This window comes from Gopherus evgoodei, chromosome 23, assembly GCF_007399415.2.
Source record: "Gopherus evgoodei ecotype Sinaloan lineage chromosome 23, rGopEvg1_v1.p, whole genome shotgun sequence".
NCBI classification, from domain to species: Eukaryota; Metazoa; Chordata; order Testudines; family Testudinidae; genus Gopherus; species Gopherus evgoodei.
The window spans coordinates 3,276,893-3,299,119 of NC_044344.1; the positions used below are offsets into that span (position 1 = coordinate 3,276,893).

The window sequence follows — 22,227 nt, forward strand, 5'->3', positions numbered from 1 at the left end:
CCCCAGCCCCACCCCAGAGCCCTAACCTCCCCTGCACCCCAACCCAGAGCCCCCTCCCACACCCTGAACTCATTTCTAGCCCCACCCCAGAGCTCTCACTCCCAGACGGAGCCCTCATCCCTTCCCATACCCTTACCCCCTATTTTGTGAGCATTCATGACCCGCCATACAATTTGACCCTCAGGCCAAAAGGTTTGCCCATCCCTGCCCTAAAGCATGATATTCATTAGGGTCGCTTGAAATATCTGTCCAGGAGCAGCTCAAGGCTAATAGTCTCTTCTGGGGTACTCCTTAGGAAAATAAACTGATTTCTGGGGGCTATACCTGCCATCCATCTCTAAGCAGAACTCAGTATTGATCTCAGTGGGAAATTTTGCTTAAATGTGGATGGCACAGTCAGGGCCGGCTCTAGACATTTCGCCGCCCGAAGCACGGCAGCATGCCGCGGGGGGCACTTTGCCGGTCACCGGTCCCACGGCTCCGGTGGACCTCCCGCAGGCATGCCTGCAGAGGGTCTGCTGGTCCCATGGCTTCGGTGGACCTCCCACAGGCATGCCTGTGGGAGGTCCACCAGAGCCGCGGGACCAGTGGACCCTCCGTAGGCATGCTGCCGAAGGCAGCCTGCCTGCTGCCCGGCCGGCGACCGGCAGAGCGCCCTCTGTGGCATGCCGGCCCAAGCACGCGCTTGGCGTGCTGGGGCCTGGAGCCACCCCTGGGCACAGTATAGCTCTGGGCACGGCGGGTGTATCAGACAAAGGTCTAGAAATTGGATATAAAATACATTAGTTGTCTGTAAAAAGGAATCATTTCCCTTATCTCAACATGACTTTACTGTGGTAAATTGGAAGGACAATCTTTCTTTTTGGTGTGCAGTGGGTAACAGTGAGGAAAGGGACAAATTGTCCCATGTGCTACCAAATAAGGGTGAAGGGGCATCCCAAAATCCTCTCTGGAATGATCCTGCACAAGTGCACAGCAAATGAGATCACATGACATTTCGTCTGAGCCCTGGTACATGCCTGCCACTGTGTGCAGGAAAAGGTGGTGAGGTTGTAAGGATAAGGCCTTTGTATGCAGCCATATTGTAAGGCCTAAAGCCTATGGCCTTCGTCTGCAGCCAGATTAAAAGAGCACCCGAGCAGCAGCCATTAGCTGAGAAGCAGAAAGTCACATCCTCACTTTCTATCTAAATTACATTAAAATAATGTAATATCAGGCTGTTAAGAAGGAGACCCCGTTCTAATGGCACCCACTATCACCAGATAAAGAAACAGATCTTAAGATGGCTAAAGAAAACTTAGTTTGATAGTATCCTGAAATCACTTATCAATAGTTGTGGTTGTGAAATCTTCATTTCTTTGTTTTGTCATTATGGTCCCCACTTCCCTATTGTTTATCTGTATGATCTCTGTCTGGTTCTTTAATTGTTTGTCTGTTACATAATTCATTTTGCTAGGTGTAAATTAATTAAGGGGGTCGGGTAGGATTGGTTAGAGAATTTTGTTACACTATGTTAGGATTGGTTAGTAAAATTTTAGTATAACGATTGGTTAAGGTATAGCTAAAAAGGACTCAAATTTCACTATATAAACTAGGGTCTAAAAGAAAGTTCTTTGGGAACCAACTCCGGGACACAGCCCCAAAGATCAGAGCTGCTAGACCTCAACACTCTGCCAATGACACTGGGCAGAAACTGGAGTCCCCAGATGGACCTGATCCTGACAGGTCATCAAGAAAAGTTAATTTGTCTTATTGGGAGTGGTGAGCATTGTATGTGTAGCATGTTCATTCTGCTTTTGGTGATTGTTAATAAATAGAGGTGATGCAGTATATTACTGTGTAAGGCTCTTTCACTGGTAAAAAGTCCTGCACACCTGCAGTAGTAGTATACACCCAGAGCCCTATGTATTGGGAAAAGATGTAGGTACTCAAATTGACCAGGTTAGTTACACCCTGAGCCCTACGAATTGGGTACAGGTGGCCTTGAGCCCTATGAATTGGGCAAGAGTAGGTGCTTTTTACCTGGAGCTCTACGAATTGGGAAAAGGTGAAGTGACCTAATGTGTGCAGGTAACAAGATCAATGTACATTTGAGTGTGGCAATAGGAAAGGAGGCAGCTTGGTACCAAACCCAGCAGAAATGAGCCCAGTGGAGTTGTGTAACTGGTGCACAACTTAAACCAGCTTCAAGTTGGTATGAATTATCCTCACTCCACAGTGCACAATGGAAGAGGAGACTCAGAGCTCTAAGATGGGAGAAGTATTTTTTTTTAAAAGTGGATTCAATGACCAGATGCCTTGGAGCCTTTTCCAGACTGGTTTATTGTCAGGCCTCAGGACATGAGGGGCTGGGGCTGGAGAGTGCCAAGAACAGGTGTGTTTATTGGGAAGGTGAGGGTATACATTGCAATTATTATTGTGACTGCTGGACCAGTATAGGGTTTTGGTGGTGATGCTCCTTAGAGCATTTTCCCTTCCTAAGAAAGCAATATCTAGCTAAGTAAATATTTCCTTTGTAGATCACCCATTGTATATATTATATACTCTCTCACTCAGCATTTATACCATACACTTCACTGTGGGTGCTATGTGTGCTCAGCATGATTAATTAAATTATTTAGCAAATATTGTTTGAAGATTTTTTAATATTTGTAAGTATCATCAGCTTTCTTACTTACCCAGGTTTTTTGGATCAGAAATATATATTTGATGTCAGTAATATTCAGACAGAGTGGAATGTTCAAGGTACTCAAGCTAGACTGTGTTTTATCACTTGTAAATGTCTCTAATTTAATATTTACTCCATCCTTTGTAATTTAGGTAAGGGTTGACATCTGAGTCAAATCTGAAACCAGCATGACTGGTACTGTTTGTAGCTAAATACAGGAAATTGCCAAACACATGGGCGAACTTAATTCCAAGGTAAAATTATCAACCACAGTGATATAGTAAACACTTTTCTTTTGAACAAGAACATATGTTAATCCATTTTAATATCATATGTCTCTGTAGTTTTATTTGCAATTATATTGTATATTTATCTGCTGGAATCAGTAACAACAGAATTAGAAGCATGACCTCTGAATGTATCCTTTCATCACACGGTTAAATCTTGGTTATTGACTTCTAAAGAATTCTTCTTCACTCAGATGAGTGGGTAATCAGTTTGGCACACCCAATGGAAAGCAATTTTATTCTGTGGCTGAGGAAGAATGTATTATTGGAAAGAAATAAAAATCATGACATGGCCAGCTGTGAGCTAATCACCACCCTTGCAATCCTAGAATTCATGGCTTATATTATCCCCACAGATAAAAATCAATGTGGTTAGATGACTACTGCATATTGTGCAAGATTCTGAAATCCTTACTTAGGGTCGTTACTTAAAGGGAAAACCTTCACAGGGAGAGGAAACTCTACAAGTTGACGGAACTCAGATGGTGATTCTCCCCTGCAAAAGAAGTTGGTGGCTCCACTCCCATAAACCAATGGATCCCCCATGACCTGTGTAGATCCCTGGGATAAGCAGGAGCCGCCTGCCTGGATTGCCCTTGGTTTACTCTGTCACTCAGTCTCACTAGTTTCCAATGGCCCCGGAGTTGTGCTTCCAGGGACTATCTTTGTTATGGCTCCCCCCAGATCTTCCTAAAGGGGCTGGCTTTATAGCTGTAGAGTGAAACAGAGTATTTCTACCAGTTTACACATAATGTAGCAGTACGACAACCTGAAAAGACTCATTCTAGAAGTGAAAATAAAACTATTTTAGTGTATCCCTGAGCTTAACATTTTTTAAGGAAGCAGGAATTCCAAAAGATGTATGAAAAAACCCCACTTAAATCTAAAAATTCAGGATCCTCTCCCCCCGCCCGCCGGGAACTGTAAAGCTTCTAGTAAGATATTAGGTTTACAAACCAAACCATTTTAAAATAAACATAGCTAACCCTATTTGGACTCAAGAAATATCTCAGGCCAACTTTTTCAGAGGCTTGCAAGGTACATACATATTGTGTATTATGAAATTACTAAAAAACAATGTTACTTGAAAAGCACTTGTATACCACAGTGTAGTATTAACACAGCTTCTATTTTATAGGTAATACAGTCTATAATTGTAGATATCTTCATTCCATAAGATAACATTGTTACCAAATTTGCTTTACTTTTGAAAAGTTAGATTCTTTCTGGGAATAAATACTTCCATTTATCTTAATATATGCACAATTTGTTCCTGGACTTGTTTACTGATCCGGTAAAATGATGAAGGGTTCAAAACTGCTGTGAAAAGAATAAGCTTCTGTTCATACAGCATGGCACCTGGGACCTCCAGCACATGCCACAGGTGATATGCAGAGAAAAAGAAATAGCTACAGAGGCAAGCAGATGGAGATCAAAATGCTCAGCACCTTTTTTGTTTGCTTATAATATAGTTTCTGAAAGCATGATGGAAGCAAAATACAACATAAAAGTCATATAAACAGGCCCTTTATGTTTCCTGATTCCAGGACTGTGGAATTTGCCAACATATCTTGCCTTTAAATATGTGATCTGGAATCTAAGCTTTTATTAAAAAACAACCAACCAGAAAAACTGTCTTTCCAGCCTTCGTTGGCCTACTCTACATTAAGCTTTTTTTAAACTTCCACACTGATCCCACTGGTGATGGCAATGGTAGAAGCTCAACTGGCTGCCAGTGTTTTTATCATCATACTGCCTAACTTTGCAGAGTAGGCTGGAATGGAAGGATTTCAGGCACAATATAAATGCTGAGATTTCACTTTGATAACATAAAGAAATGTGCAGGAACTTTCTACAGTGAATTAAAGTTAAAAGAAAATAACCACTTTTATTCTTGGCAAATCCCTACTCTTACAAAAATTGTGATTTGATCTTTAATATCTACAGAGAACTTTGCTTTTTAGGAACTCCTCCAAGAGACATGTCAATTACATTAAACAACACAAAACTTAATTTGTCTGTCTCAGAAAGACGAAGAATGGAGATGATCCTTCTTGAATGTTGGTACTGTGGTTGCAGGGAGACTTTTTCAAATTGCTGATGAAAGCAGATGGTACTTTCTGGAATTTGTTTTGAATTTATTAGATATGGTCTAGAAACCTTTTCTGTATAGAACTGTGACATTCTCAGTATAGTAAATTAATATTTTAGCTACACAATGTGTCAGAGTTTTCATTGTAGATTCTGTGTTTAAAGGGGTTTATAAATGAGTTCTAACAACATGCTCTGAAACATTTAGCTTGCATGGCTAATAATATTAGTACACTATATCTTATAGCAAACTCAGTACAATATATTAATATAAATGATTTCGACCTCTCTGACTTCAAAAGGAGTTCATATGCAAAGAGGAAAGTTGTAACAACCATGTTTTTTCCAAAAAGGGACAAAAAGCAAAAGGAAATACAATAAATAGTTTTATTTTTTACATTATAGAGGTTAAATATGTACTTCCAGCCTACAAGATTAAATTCTAGCAAACATTAATGTACATGGACTTCTACTTAAAGCATTATAACACATTAATATGCTTCTACAATCATTCTGCTATACCATATATTACTTCTCCATTAATTGTTTATGGCTCCTTCATTTATTTAAAGTACAGTGCTATGCTGTGTTCAGTGTCAATACCACAAACCAGAGATTTTTCTGTAAAAACCACTTATTAATACTCATAATTTTCTTTGCATTCTTTGTTTTCCACTGAACTACTCTCCTCGGTATGAACATTTTATACTAGACATTTTTTAGAATCTCCATCCACAAGTGGCTCCTGACTACAGAAAATGTAAAGCTATATAAATCCTAAAAGGATTGGCTATTGAAATACAAGAGCCCCAAGATTGGAGGTAAAAAAAGGGACATCACAAAAGAATAATAATGCTTTCACAACTTTTCTTCAGTTTTCCAATTTCTATTTTAAGTTTATTAGCAAGATTTTGCTCCATAGTGTTTGATTCGAATGCTTGTACAAATCCGACATCTCACTTCATTATTAGGACTGTATGTTCCAGGGTCACAAACCACTGCAACCAAACAAATATACAGTATTTCAGTCAGATGACTTCCACCTTGGGCTGGGTTATACACATTATGGAATTTTCAAACTTTCAGCAGATCACTAAACTAACTCCAGGTTATATTTTTGCATGTTGAATATTTCATATTGAGCTAAGTGACCATATGAAGGAAAACTACATTCTTAATTTTAATATATTTTAAATCAGTGACTTTTCATTTAATATTTTAATGCTCCATTTCGACATACCCTGTAGGATAACTCTACCTGTATTACAGAATGCCTTTTTCAGTTTCTCTGAGATCAACACACTTAGATTCACTTCATAACACAGTAGCCTGAACCAAAAGTCTGATCAGAAATTAAGGGCTCAATCCAGGGGCTGAACACTTTGTCCCAATCCAGCAATGCACATTTACTTTGCTTAATATTGTGTAACATTGACTCTATGTGGCTGCCTTGCAAATTTCAGTTGCCATAAGCAATAGATGTGACCGTTGGAAATGACTAGTGACATGTAAATACCCCCAACTCCACTTTCCTGAGAAGTTTTTCTGGAGGGTTAGCTATTTATTTTTTTAGGTATAAAACATATATGTATTGCATAGCCTTTGGGTAAACTCAGAATTTAAAAATACAACCTGTTCAAACTATAAGCTTGTTAAAAAACCAGTACCAGCCTAGTAGATGGTGTGAAACTACAGATGTGATATATCTTGATTTTAGTAAAGCTTTTGACACAATCCCACAGAACATTCTCATATGCGGCTGCCCAGCTGTGGCGGGAAATCCCCCCCGCAGGGGAGGGGAACAGGACGCTCCGCAACTGCCCAGCCTCAGCGGACTGCAGGGGGACCCTGTAGCTGCCCAGCTGCAGTGGGTGGGAAGGGGATCTTCTGAAGCTGTCCAGCCGCGGCAGGTGGACCCCGAAGCTGCCCAGCCATGGCTGGGGGACCCCCAGGAGCTCTCAGGCACTGCAGGAGAGGAAGGAGGGCGAGGGAACCCAGAAGCAGGCTAGCCCCCATGAGGGTTGGGGAACCCCAGAGCTCCCACTCGCTGCAGGTGGCGGGGGACCCCAGAGCCTCAGCAGCAATGGGTGCTTAGCGGAATCCACCTCTCCATTTTGTCAGGGATATTTTTAGTCGAAGTCAGGGACAGCCACGGACTGCCGTGAATTTTTATCTATTGACCGTGATCTGTCCCTGACTTTTAGTAAAAATATCCCTGACAAAATTTTAGCCTTAATTATAGGAATTGTTAAGCACTGGAATAAGCTTCCAAGGAAAACTGTGGAATCCATGACACTGGAGGTTTGTAAGTACAGGTTAGACAAACACCTGTCCAGATGGTCTACATATATTTGGTCCTGCCTCAGCACAGGAGGCTGGACTAGATGACCTCTCAAGGTCTCTTCCAATCCTACATTTCTTTGCACTGTATACTGAAAGCCAACACAAATAGAGGCTACGTCTAAACTGCACTTTCGTCAGTAAAACTTTTGCCAACAATGCTACTGTCCCTCTTTGGAGATGGTTTTATTCTGTCGGCAGGAGAGCTTGCTCCTCACCACAAAGAGCGGCTACACTGCATGCCTTACAGTGACGTGGCTGTACTGCTGTGAGGTGCACAGTGAAGACACAGCCTGAGCGCAAGAACTAAAGAACTACTGAAAACGCCCTGCCTCCAGTAACCCTAAATTCAGAAATGGATACTGGTAGCAGGAGAACTTCTAGAACAGTTGGGCATTTATTTTAAAACAGCAGTACTACGAAAGTGACAATTTCTTATTGATCTTATGTCCTGAATCCTATAACTGATCTAAGAGCAAGAGGAGAAAGTCATCTAGCCATATTTCCAGATGGGCCAATGACAGCAGTGGTAGCCTTTATTATAGTATGATATGCATCAAATACTATCAATACTTTTTTCTTGGCTGTTTCCATTCCTGCCAACTTTATCACCTAGAATTTCAATGCCTCTCCAAAAGATTAACAGCAGCACACTTACTTTTATCACCAATATTAAAATCTTATATTATATATAACTATATCTATATCTATATCTATCTATCTATATCTATCGCAGAAAACCGGTAAGCAGGGTTAATATACAATAATCTTTATATTGCTTGCTAAAAAATATGGATACTTAATTTTTCTATAATTACCACAGCAACTAGCGCAGTCATTGTGGGTGTCATCATTTTTTCCAAAACCTGGACGACAGCTGTCAATGCGAGTAACTTCAAAACTATGGTCTATATAATGTATTGCAGGTACATTCCGAAACTCGTGCTTCAGAACATATGTTTGTTTATGGAAAAATTCTTCAATGAGATCTCTTGCCTAAAATTTAGGAACAATTAAATGATAAATATGACTCTAGGATTTTGTTTTTTGTAGATCAGATACATCAATAAATATATTTTGTCCTATATCTGCTTGAATATGTATATGATATGCAATATGGGCCTGATCCTGCACCCACTGGACTGCATCCTGATCCAGAGTCTTTCCATTAGCTTTAGTGGGCCTTTAGGATCAGGGCTTTATAATGTATATCATAAACAATCACCACGAAGCTAAATGAACTATATATAAAACAGAAGCTACATTTGATAGTTTCTTTAAACTGTATTACAGCTACCAAATCATAATCCAAAGAGCTATGTTCTAGGAAAACTGAAATAAAAGATACAGTACATGTTAACATATTGCTAATTTTCATAATTTCATATTTTAGAAAGTAAATGTAGAAGCAACATTAACATTGGCCTCAGCAAATTTTGGATAAATATGACATTTAAATACAGTCTTCTATCCTGAGCTGAATTATTTAAAATCCAGACATAACATACACATTCCTGCTTTTTGCATACGGTGGATTACAACCAGTCAAAATCTGTAGATGCTAATGGTGAAATTCACTGTAGCGTGAAGGGACCATGAAAGCCTTCTATAACACTTAAACCCTACTGATCCACTGAACACAATGGTGGACAGACTACCTGAATACAAAGAAAAGTATTTAAGAGTGGGACGTCTGCATGGATATCTACATGTCCTTTTAAATAAGTGGGGGGGAGAAACATTCCACAATGGTCCAAAATTGGTTACATAGGGGACCACTGGGGATGGATGTGCGGAGGGGCCTCTAGGTCCTGTTTACATGAATCCAATGGGCTAAAATATCTGCATAGGAAACATGGAGTAGCAATGGCTACTATTCCCTACCACATCTAGAATAGCTGCACCAAAGCACCACGGTCTGCTTGTGGATTGATGGAATAAATTCTTTCTCCATGCTGCGCTTGCTCTTTGAGACTTCCCTGCACAAAGCCCAATTATCTAGGGTTTGTATAGGGAAAAGTAAAGTTCACCTTTAAATAACTTTGTAGTCCATATTTTACAAATCCCCTCCCGGCAGCGGCTCCTTCCCTCATTTTGAGTTCTAAAATATTCACACGTTTATTTAGGTATGCTTGCATTAAAAATATCCTACCTCCTGAACTCTTCTGTTGGTTACATCTTCACAGTCATAAGAAATCTGTTGGCAAACTGCTTCCCATCCTGGGGCAAAAGGATTTACTATAGAGAAAAGGAGAAAGGGTATAAAGGCAAAACTGTTTTGTAATAGCTCATCACAAATACCTTGAAAAATACATTACAAAGGAGCATCCTGAAATGAGTGTCTTTCATTTGGAGATTTATTTTACAAAGCACTGTCATGCAAATACCAGTCATCATACTGTTGCTGCTGCTTATCTTTATATTACATTAATTTTATGCAATTACAATACAACTCAAGAGCAGCGGCACTCTCTATTTTGCCTCAAATTTGTGAGGAAGAGTCATTTTCATAGAATCATAGATTATTAGGGTTGGAAGGGACCTCAAGAGATCATCTAGTCCAACCCCCTGCTCAAAGCAGGGCCAATCCCCAAATGGCCCCCTCAAGGATTGAACTCACAACCCTGGGTTTAGCAGGCCAATACATTTGTTTCTGTGGTAAAGATATTGTTTTCATAGCCATTATTCTTGTGATCTAAGATACTTAACTGAGTTTTTAATAATAAAAATAAAGAGAAATGGATAATCAGGAAGGAAAGGCAACTTTGATTACCTCCGACTGATTAAAAACAGGTAAGGAAATACTAAGAAAACATGAACACATACAAATCAGTTAGTCTAGTTGGCTTGGCATTCTAGGATGTTAAAAGTATTAGCTAATGAACATTCTGAATGCTTAATAATTACTTCCAAAGGGTCATGGAGAACTGGAGAGATACAAGGTTCTGGAAAAAACTATGTGGTATCATTTATTAATAAGGAAAAAAAGGAGTGGTCCTGACGATTCCTATCTAGTGACGTTAGTGTCATTCACTAACAAAATAATTACATTATAAGAGAAAAGATCTGGAAAGTAGAGATGGAACAGACTCAAACCCCCATATATACAAATAACTTCAAACCATGGAAAGGTCCAAATGCAGATTTGAACTTTGAGGCTTGTGAACGTGGGTGGTGGTGGTGAGGTGGGGAGCGTAATTCATTCACTCTGATGAAGAAAAATTGCCACAAAGCAACTGCAGGTCCCATCGGATGAATTCTCTTCATGTAGGGCAGATACACAGTCAAGAGAAAATGTGTCCGAGGTGTCCCTCTACCTCATCAATTCCCCAGTGCCATGACACCGACAGAGAGCATTATAGGTCAGCTATCCTTATGGACTTCAAAATGTAGAAACCTTGGAAACACCTGAATCCCTGGGCACCAAAAAGGTCTAAGCACTGGAAACTTAAAGATGGGAATTAAAAAAATCTTTAAACAAGAAATTATGCATAGACTTCCTGACTACACAAAGGGATTTGTTGAGGATATCTGGTACAAATTAAAGTTAATGTTGATAGAAACAGCATATGAAGTACTAGAATTGATTAAAACAGTGCCAAAAAGGATAAGAAGGAAGACTTGGTGGTGGAATCTTCAGGTTAAAAAAATCTGTGGATAAGAAAGAGGGAACTTTTTAAAAATGGCAGTCTGAGCAATGATGTATATGGAGGTGAAAAAAGAGGCCATTAGAAGTGTTGTCACAGATAAAAATTTGGCTTGTGACAAACTATATAATCAACTAGGAAGATATGACAGAGAAAAGACTGTCCAAAACTCGCTAAAGCAAGAAAGAAAATGCTCATGTGAGTTTGTACATACTAGAAATAAACATGGTATATTGCAAACAATGGTGAATCAATCAAGAATGTCTGGAGTGATTATTTCGAAAGAGTGACAAATGAGAACTCACAGGAGGAACTAAGACAATGTAATCAGAGCCAGGCCATAACAGATTTCATATAGGAGGAAGCAGTTGTAGGCATTGAGGAATATGAAAAAGAAGACAGCGTGTAGGCTAGATGAAGTACTGGTGGACGCACTGAAGTAAATGAGAAGGGACAGCATCAAGTATTTTACAAGTCTGTTCAATGATATTCTTAAGAAACAGAAAATGCTGGACGAATGCCATAAAAGCTTTGTGGTGTCCATTTTTAAACACAAAGGAGATATTATATTGTATGCCAATTATGGCCCAATTAAGTTGACATCACATACTATGAAAATATGGGAGAAGATTATTGAAAAGCATCTGAGAACCCTTGAGATTTGGACGGGTCAATATGGATTTATGCTGGGAAGAGGTACAACTGATACCATATTTGCTCTATGAATACTCATGGAGAAGTTTAGAGACAAGAGACAGCAACTGGGTGCAGCCTTTGTTGACTTGGAGAAGGTGTATGAATGGTTATCAAGAAAATTAGTTTGGTGGAATTTGCAATGGAGAGGTGTGCCAGAAGGGTATGTTGCCTTATTCAGGATATTTTTGATGGAGTGACTACCATAATAGTCTGCTACAGTAGTAAATGTTTAGCTGTACTAGGGGAGGAGGGGTCAGCGTTGAATCCTTCTTTGTTTGTAGTTGCGTTGGATGTGATAAGTGAGAAGGGAGCTGCCTTGGAATATGCTGTTCACTGATGAGTCAGGTCTTGTCTACACTTATTGGGGGTTCGACGTGCGGTGATCGATGCATTGGCAGGCGATTTAGCGGGTCTACCCGCTAAATCGGCCGCCAATCGCTCTCCCATCGACTCCTGTACTCCACCTGAATGAGAAGTGAAAGGGAAGTCAATGGGAAAGCATCTCCAGTCAATATTGTGTACTGTGGACGCCATGGGAAGTAGATCTAAGTATGTCGACTTCAGCTAAGTTATTCATGTAGCTGAAGCTGGTTAACTTAGATTGATCTCCCCTCGTAGCGTAGACATGGCCTCAGTGATCTGTGCGAAAGATTGTGAGCCCCTGAAATCCAACTTTGAACAGTGGCAACAGAGCAGGCAGGACTTAGAGTGAATGTTAGCAAGACTGAGGTTGTAACTGAGGGAGGAGGACACACCATAAAGGATATTACAGGCAAAGAGCTTAGATAAATGAAAGAATCTAAATACACAGGATCAGTGGTTGCTGATAATAGTGCCCTTCTGAGTGAAGTCCAGCACTATACCAAAGCTGCTTGGTGCAAATGGTGGGAGCTGACCCCACCAATAAAATTAAAGGGTAGAGTGTAAAACTATAATTCTATCCATCCAAATGTGCAGAACAGAGACTTGGCCAGGCACAAGAAAATAAATCAGTATGCTTTCCACCACGGAAATGAAGATGCTGAGATGGTAAAATGGTTGCACACTCCATGATAGGAAATGAAATGAAGTTGTGAGGGGCATGATGCGGGTTGCCCCAAATGAAGACAAGTTGAGGGAGGCTAGGCAACATTGGTAGGGACATGGCCAATGGAGAACTGAGAGTTATGTTGATAGGCTAGCCCTTGCAATGATCATGGATGGAAGATGACCAAGGGGAAGGCCAAAGACTTGGTACATGGACAGGATAACAGTGGACATTAGAGAGACTAATTTGCATGACAACCAGGTGTACAATCATGAGTTTTGGAAGAAGACTATAAAAATTGCCGACCCCGAATAAGGAAGTGGCAAGAAACAAGAAGAAGAAAATAGCAAGAAAGAAATCTGATCATTTTTCTGATAGAATTACAACATTCATGAAGAATCATAAATGAACTATATCTGGACTTTAGTAAATGATCTTCTGGGAATGGGCAACAGGTATGGATCAGTTCATGACTACCTGTTCTGTTCATTCCCTCTGAAGCAACTGGCATTGGCCACTATCAGAAGGCAGGATACTGGGCTAGATAGATCTATGGTCTGATCCAGTATGTCCATTCCTATGTTTCCCAAGGCCTTTTGCAAACAACACCCCTGTTAGAGAATAACCTTTGCCAGTAAGGTTGTAAAAAGTACAGTAGTAGTATAAATTCAACTAACTCATAAGCTGCATTATAGCTCCATCTGTAGGCTAACAAGAAAAAATACAGAAATTCTGAAGAAAAGCAGAGAAGTAACATACATGGGAACATATGACTCTGATATAATTGCAAATGTTATTTATATTGTCCTTAATTTAACTCTTTTGTTAATAAAGTAACAGTGTGACCTCTTAAACAATGCTTAAATCTGTTACCTTGAAAAGTAACAAATAGCTCATCCAGGAGGCCATGCTTTGGTATCTTGATGACATGACATTTGTATGATGGTTCTATAACATGACATGTCAAATCAGAGATTAAATCATTCAAGATTTTCTTCAGCTCTTCAAAGAATTGACCATTAGCTGCTAGTGTGCATTCTTTTGTAGTAAACCGAACAGATATCTGGTATGTGTAGTCAGGCTCCCGATATGCTTCAAAAAAATTAGTATACACATAAGTACATGCAATATAATGTCTGTCTCACACGTTATATTTCCTATGCAGTACTATTCTTTGTACTTTATATCCTAAATAGACTTTTATTTAGAGGCAAACCAATTTGTTTACGTATTAAGCATGATAGGCCAAATGTATCCTTGATATAGCTTCCCTGACTTAAATGGTGTTACGCTATTTATTTATTTTGATATGCACAAGAATTTTTGCATGTGTATGCACTATATTTTTATATGACTATGTGTCTAAATACCAAACATGGGAAAATGTTATATGTCAAAATAGCCACAGAACACGCCCATTCTTGAGCCTGTGCACTTGCTTAAAAAGTAGACATAACTGAAACGTGATGAGAAGCTGTTAAAGAAAGTACTTCATGTACCTGCATTTTAGGGTGGAGAGTTTTGAAGTCTGACTGGAAAGAGAAATTATATCTGTTTCTTTCTCCTTTCATTTATTTTTTTATAACTGTTTTGGGGAGAATGATGGGGTTGTTAAACTGCACAATCTGTCACCCTTCCACCACTTGTAACATAAGTCATCAACTAAGATCAGACCAGGACAGAAGCCCATCTTTGACACCTCTTTGGAACAAGATCACAACCACACCAGAGCCTCCTCTTCTGACCTTGGGTATCTTTGGGTGATGGCATGAAGAAGGCAATGACCTCATCTATTTTTCTCAAGGGTAAAGATTATTTCATTCTCAAGGACAGTCACCACATGCTCTTGGCAGTTGTGTTGATTTGACTGAAATCAAAGTTATATTGAACTGATTTTTAAAAAACCGATATTTAGAATAATAAAGATGTTTAACACCAAGGTGCTTGAAAATGTAACTTACATTCTGGAGTACAGTGCTAACTAATTGTTTTAATAAACCAATATTCAGAAAAATCACATGCACTAGTGTACCAGCAAATTTGTACAGTCTTACCATATACCATAAATTTATATGTCTTAAATTTCTCTCTCTCTTCTTGTATGTCAGTGTTGATGGTTTTATAAGAAAGAGTGCAAGTATAAGATCCAGACATAGACTCCTGAAAACCTCTCACCATCAGTTTTCCTGTTTCAGTGAGATTGACGTAACTTTGTCCTAAAATGGAAACAGGAAACTACCTGATTAATATTGGAAAAATACTGATGCATAATTTATGTAGTATGCTAACAGATGACAGAAGATATATTTACCTTTACAAGGTGTATGAATTTACTTATAGATGTTGGTCTGGATCTAATGACCTACAGGACTTGTTGCAAATCTCATTTTTTTCCCTCAGGCATTTGAAAATTTGGAAGAGGGAATATAATTGTAAGGGTCCAGAATTATTTGACAGAAAGGAGGATTTGCAGCAGGTTATCTTAAATTATTGCACTTAAGATGTATTTTAAGTTAGTGTGTTGAGAACATAAAGATGGGAGTGCTTTTAGCACTGCTATATATCAAAATAAAAAATATACACTTTATATATAAAAATACTAAAACAGCCTTTAAATATATATCAAAGGTCACGTTTTTACATCCCTTAGTAAAGTACAAATCATGCTTTGTGTATTTATTTGTTGAGAATACTTCAAAGCATCAACTGTTTTGACAACTTAAGAACAGGTGAAAATATGCTCTTGATATGCTAATAAAGTGAATACCCAACTAATATTATATATGTGAAAACTGCTTAGTTTCTTAAAAAGTAATTCATTTTTTTCATTTATGGTATTCATAATACCATTGTTGGTGTTCAAACTAGTGGAGTGGGGAATGTTTGTGTGTTTACATCTGTAAGCTGATGGAGTGGGATTTATGGTATTCATAATACCATTGTTGGTGTTCAAACTAGTGGAGTGGGGAATGTTCGTGTGTTTACATCTGTAAGCTGATGGAGTGGGCCAACTGGATCAGCTACAAAGTCTTTTACCAAGTGAAGCTTTTCTTCACAGTTTTATTCTTTTATTCCTGTCTGTGCTTAGTTAACAACAACAAAACAGGAAAATATAGATTCAAACAGAAAAATCCCAAATCAAACAACAACCCAGCCCACTAGGCGTGGAGCTCCACCTTCTCCATAATCTCTCACCCATTTGGTTAGCAAGCAGCGATTTTTAATAGTGCTTCCAGTTTCCCTCTAAGTGCCTGATTGGATATTCAATCCCCAGCCTTGCTTCCTTAATCTGCTTTATACATCTGTGTCAGTTATGTGAAGAAAATTACCTCCTTTCTTTATGGAAATCAGGAAGAGCTCCAAAACAAATTCTGACTAATCACACATTATTATTTCTTCTGGAAAATGGCTTAAAGAAATGAACATTAATGGAAGCACCCATGAACAAATTCACATAGGATAATATGACCCATAAATCACACTATCTCACTGGTGATAGAGATCACCAAAAACTTAGAACACGTGATCTCACATACAGAATTCTGAAATCTACTCAACCCTTAGTGATGGAATTAATTTTTTTCTGTAAAAGAGTAGAGAAATAGAAAACAAAGATCTCAGAAGAATTTTTCATTTTTGCCATTACATATGGATTGCTTCTAGTTATGTGATATTCAGAAAAATCAGATTCTGTGGATTAGTAGGTGATGGAATAAACATGGAAACAGTAAGACTGTATATAAACTGTAATGAGGAGAAAGTAACTTGCCTTTTAGAGTCTTTCCATTGGGTCCAATCCATAAATAGTTTGGATCTATTACTTCTTTCTGAGAAAGTGCCAAATCCATGCATACTAAAAATGGACTATTTGTATACACTTTAACATAAATGTTCACTGCAATACAAGAGAATGAATTAAAAAACCAGCAATGCTGAAACTGAACAAAATTACTAAATATCAATTTATATATACATATACATTATTTAATTCTTTACTTTTTTCGCTGCAACTTGCAAAATTAGTTCAGCGTTACACTAATCTCTTAATGGCCTTCTTTATTAATTATTATTTATTATTTTGTAATGTGGAACTATCCATAATGTGCTTCATACTGTCCAAATATACTGGAAAACATGGTCCTAGTTCCAAAGATTTGACAGTCTAAGAATATCAGAGCTCCAGTTTGCAGCTGAGGTGGTGAGAAGGCAAGAAGTACCTGAACCCTTATTCTGACATTAAATACTTACAAAATTCTATAGTGATACCACAGGGGAAAAGTGTTTGTTAAACCACAGCTCTGCATCATGGGAATAGTATTGTTGGAATCACCAGCAACTCAGCAGCACGTGTTGTTCCCATGGTGTATCCTGATAAAGGTTAATGCTTTAATATAACAAAGGCTAGTGCTAAAATACAATAAATTGACCACTGCCAGCACTTAGATTTTACACCCCTGAAAAACTTAAAGATTCAAGGGCATTCTTCTAATATGATCTATTTAATTTCTCATTAAATAATAAATTGTGCTCCCATTGACTTTGGCTCACCTCCCACCCAAATTCAAGTTCTTCTTTAGAGTTTTTCTAAATCAGTTTCCATTGTAACTCTAATAGGTAGTTGTAAACATGTGGTGTTAAACTTTTTGTAGAATAAATCTATTATATTAATTCTATTAACTGTGCTGATCAATCAGATACTTTATGGGGTCAGACTGGTAAATGAACAAAAAGGAAAGAAAAGAACAAGTACAGACTAGATCCATATGGAAACGAATAAGCTGTAGCCCTACTCTATATCTCAGCTACATAATTTGTGGGATCTGTTACAATGGGTATGGAATAAATACATTTTCCACTGCTGTTGGGTATGTAACAAGTTTCTATCAATGCTACTATGCCAGTAACTGTACTTGTTTCCCACCAGGCATGACCATTCGCCATCCCCAAATACTCTGCCACTCTAAGTTACCCACCATGTAGTAGCAAACAGGTATTTAGAGAGCAGTTTGGACTCTCTGCACCTTGGCACAAAGGCTTTTTAAACACCGTTTACGCCAAATCAAGTTTTTTCTCAAACCCACCTCCATCTGTGTCAGAATGGGACCCTGATTAAAGAATTCACACCAGAACCATGTCTAATGTATATGCCATCCTCTGATTAAAAATACATAATTGTTCTCTTTTATCTTTCTTTACTGTGATTCAGTTAAAAACATTACAGCCTCGGCCAGGGGTCTCCAAACTACGGCCTGTGGGCTGGATCCAGCCCGGGGCTTCCATTTGTCCGGCTCTCCAACCAACAGGGGAGAAGCGAACAGCTGAGTAGGCAGCGGAGCAGGCATGGGGAGGGGCTGCCAGCAGTAGCTCATGCAGGGCGGCAGCACAGCTGAGCTACGCAGAGGCGTGAGTGCCCCCGGGAGTCAGTGTCCCCCCCAAAGGGGAGCCAAATTAGGGGAGAGTCGTTGCTGCAGCCGAGCAGGCACAGACCCCTGCCTTAGAGTAAAAATACAAGCCAGATGCTTGATTACATCTCCAATAAATGGAGTAAAGAAGATAGAAATTAACACTTCCATAATGGTTAAATTTTAGCTACAACACTAATAGAACCAAACAGTATTTGTATGATACAAATGTGTGAGTGTTTAGAAATAAAATAAAAATGTGAAATGATTTTTAATGTATTGACAAATATTTTGTGATTTCACAGTACCTGCATCGATTAACTTTTATATCTGATTTAGAATTTAATGCAACACTGACATAGTACAGTATTGTTGTTTAACAATTTTGCATATATTTAATTTCTTTAACAGTTGCTTTGGCCCATGAAGCCTCTTCAAAAAACTAATATGGCCCTCATCTGATAAAGTTTGGAGACCCCTGGCCTAGGCCAAAACACAGTTCTGCATACTTGACTTACAGTCCTTACTGAAAACAGACTCTCCAAGATTGTGGAATGCTGATAGCTTGTAGAATGAATTATCATTTTGCCAATACCTTTTTCATTTTATATAAAAACCCATTAAGTGCACATCCTACTGCTCCGTGCAATCACTTAATTCACAGATCTTTCTGTTTACAATGTCCTTTATTGCACAGTAGGTATGATTTGTTGACAGCTTTCAGATTACAGTAATTGAATTGTTCCAGCAGGGAATAATTTGAAGTAAAAAATTTAGTTACCTATTTTATGATATCCATTTCCTGTTTATATGCTTGAAGAATTATGTAATTTTCTATATAATTAGGATTTGAAATTCTTGCTATAATAACACAGCCACAGTCATCTACATATGTATATTTGTTTATATGCTTTATTGCTGTATTTATTATATTTGTATTAATATTGTATTAAAATGCTTACTTAGATCTTAACTATAAAAATAATCACCTTGATGTTTGATGTTGCCATAAATATAATTCTTTTTAATTACTTTAACAGAATATTGTTCTTCATCAATTGCAGCTTCCACTGTAGAGAAAATACAGTAACACTTAAAAAATATTTTAAAAATCAAATCTGAATGTAGTTTGTTTCCTCTTTTATTTTACTCTTGCAGTTCCCCTCCCTTCCATCCTTTTCTTAAAAAAAGGACTCCTGTTTACTGTTTGAGCAGTAAACCTGTCTTGACTTTGGAGCCTCTAAACTGGCTAAATATTTATCTTTCCAAAAAAATGTAAATAACTAAGGAAGCTGTTTAACAATTTGCAGCTCTCAGCTACAAAACTTGTCAAGCTTGTATGAAACTTACAGAATGGACATTACTTCCCTGATATAAATGCATACTAAACAAAAACCTGGAGTTTGGAGCCAGAAGAATTACCTACTGGTTTGAACCATTTTCTGCTGTTTAAAGTCCTGGATTCAATTTCTAATTCGTCATTCACTACCCTGGTCAGAAAGTTCTGTGGAAACAGCACACTTTGCCCAAAAGGCTAAGGAAGTGCTTTGCATGCTTAACTAATCAATAGCAGTGCCTGTGCTAATCCACCGGCGCTCCTAAACAGGAATATTTTAGGGGGCACCCCCATACAACATTTACTAATTAATGGGGGGGCTGTGAGTTGCTCATGGTCCTTAAGCAATTGCTTTGTCTGCTTATGCCAAGCACTGTCTTTGATCAACTTCAGGACCCCTGAAGAGTTACAGATTTCAGTGAACAGGTTAGAGATTTCCATTAACACTCTCTGAAAGGAATACCATTTGTTTATAATTTGCAGGAGCCCCCAACTCCCAGACACCCCATCTGACTTTGGGGCAAAAGAAGTGATAACTACGGTTATGTAACGCCCACCACAGAAGGGCATCTCACCACAGCTGGGATTGCGTTAGGGACGCACCTGCTGAGGTTGCAGGAGGCCCTGATTTCTCTGACAAAAGTGGGGTTCAGGGAAGCCACAGCATTAGTGACCTTGTGGAGAGTGTGGGGCCCACGTTTCTCTGCTCCAGTTTCCATACCCACTGAGCAGTTTAAAGGGAGTCGGTCCCCTTTGATGTATGTGTGCAAGGGGAGCCCCAAATGGGTGTGAGGACCGTTGTCCCACCATTTTGGGGGTCCCCAATGACCCCTGACCCAGGCTTTCGCTGAAGGCCTCCAGGCCAGTGGGCTGGCCCCTTCTGGTGCCTGGCTTCCCAAAGAGCGAGGCCAAGAGCTCTCGGCGATGACCCACGCGGAACAGGAGGCCCTGATGGTTTCTGCTCTCAGGCAATGAGGGGCTCTGGGACAGGACAATGGCCCCTTTCCTCTCTGATCGCAGAGCCAGGGCCGCAGGGAGAACCTGGTGTGCCGCAGGGTGAGGGCTGGAGAGCCGGGCCGCCCCCGCAGCGAGTGAGGACACCATGGCCCCGGGCTACCTTGGGTCAGGGCACACCAGGCGTTCAGCAACACCCCCAGGGAGAGGAGAGCCGCGCTGCACAGCCCCCAGCCGCCGCCCTCCATGGTCAAGCGCCACCCCGGCTCGCTGCCCAGGGGAGGGGGCGGGGCACAGCGCCCCTCGCAGCCCCGCCCCGGCCCGCAGCCTTCTAACCGCCGCGGCGCGTGACCGACAGCTCTGCGCTGCCCGCCTTTTTCCGCGGGCGTCCGCAGCCCCGGGCCAAATGCCCTGCCCGCCTGTCGCCCGTGCAGCGGGAAGCCAACTGCCCTTCCCGCCTTTTTCTCGCCAGTCGCGTCCGCAGCGCGAGGCCAACTGCCCCTTCCCGCCTTTTTTTCCGCCTGTCGCGTCCGCAGCGCGAGGCCAACTGCCCTTCCCGCCTTTTTTTCCGCCTGTCGCGTCCGCAGCGGGAAGCCAACTGCCCCTTCCCGCCTTTTTTTCCACCTGTCGCGTCCGCAGCGCGAGGCCAACTGCCCCTTCCCGCCTTTTTTCCGCCTGTTGTGTCCCCAGCGCGAGATGAAATGCCCTTCCCGCCTTTTTCCTCCTGTCCCGTCCCCAGCGCGAGGCCAACTGCCCTTCCCGCCTTTTTCCGCCTGTCGCGTCCGCAGCGCGAGGCCAAATGCCCTTCCCGCCTTTTTTCCGCCTGTCACGTCCCCAGCGCTAGGCCAACTGCCCTTCCCGCCTTTTTTCCGCCTGTCACGTCCCCAGCGCTAGGCCAACTGCCCTTCCCGCCTTTTTTCCGCCTGTCGCGTCCGCAGCGCGAGGCCAACTGCCCTTCCCGCCTTTTTTCCGCCTGTCACGTCCGCAGCGCGAGGCCAGCTGCCCCTTCCCGGCTTTTTTCCGCCTGTCGCGTCCGCAGCGCGAGGCCAACTGTCCTTCCCGCCTTTTTTCCGCCTGTCGCGTCCGCAGCGCGAGGCCAACTGCCCTTCCCGCCTTTTTTCCGCCTGTCGCGTCCGCAGCGCGAGGCCAAATGCCCTTCCTGGCTTTTTTCCGCCTGTCACGTCCGCAGCGCGAGGCCAGCTGCCCCTTCCCAGCTTTTTTCCGCCTGTCGCGGCAGATGCATACGAAGCCTACCAGCTCTTCCCGCCTCCTTTCTGCTGCCATTTGCTACCTTGATTCTCCAGAGAGGCCTCTTTCCCCCTTAAAGGGAGTCCCTGTCTCGTGGGGGGGAGGTCAGCTGCCCACCTGAAAGGCCGATGGGGCTGATAGGAGAAGGCCGTGCAGGAAATCTGGCTGGATAGGCCAGCATCCCCCCTCTTTAATAAAACCACTGGGTGGGGTGGGTCTCCCTTTCTACCCCATTCTCCACCCCAGCACAGTAAAGCAAGTTGCAAAGTGCAAAAGCATAATTCTCCTTCCTTGGGATTGAACCACCCGGAGCGCCACTACGCCATCTATCCTCAACACCTCCATGCCCCTCACCAGTCGAAATGTTGTTATAACCATGCCCAGAAATTATTTCCAAATACCATAACACAGTGCTCCATATCCTGGCTCACACAGCTAGCAACAATATTAGAAAAACCTTCAGGGACCCTGAGGGAACTGGGGCATGGTGATGTCTGCCCCTCCTTCGCACAGCTAGAAACAGCACTGCAC

At 40.9% G+C, this 22,227-nt stretch overlaps 1 protein-coding gene across 1 annotated transcript; it reads right to left on the minus strand.

Moving 5' to 3' along the window:
* Positions 1-5,946: 5,946 nt before the first annotated feature.
* On the minus strand, positions 5,947-20,598 carry ZPBP2 (zona pellucida binding protein 2). The gene is made up of 8 exons (XM_030541709.1): positions 20,302-20,598; positions 19,148-19,250; positions 16,526-16,651; positions 14,811-14,972; positions 13,630-13,848; positions 9,539-9,624; positions 8,205-8,382; positions 5,947-6,044 (listed from the first exon to the last, which is right to left on the minus strand). The coding sequence occupies exons 1-8, from the start codon at positions 20,596-20,598 to the stop codon at positions 5,947-5,949; spliced, it is 1,269 nt and encodes a 422-aa protein (XP_030397569.1).
* Between the last annotated feature and the right edge of the window lie 1,629 nt (positions 20,599-22,227).

Excerpts from the sequence above, each read along its gene's own strand:
- ZPBP2 (XM_030541709.1), bottom strand. The coding sequence starts at position 20,598 with ATGGTGTCCTCACTCGCTGCGGGGGCGGCCCGGCTCTCCAGCCCTCAC. Across the intron at positions 19,251-20,301 it reads CATTGGGGACCCCCAAAATG|TGTTACTGTATTTTCTCTAC; the intron begins GTGGGACAACGG and ends ATATTTTTTAAG. Across the intron at positions 13,849-14,810 it reads ATATAAATTTATGGTATATG|CATATCGGGAGCCTGACTAC; the intron begins GTAAGACTGTAC and ends ATTTTTTTGAAG.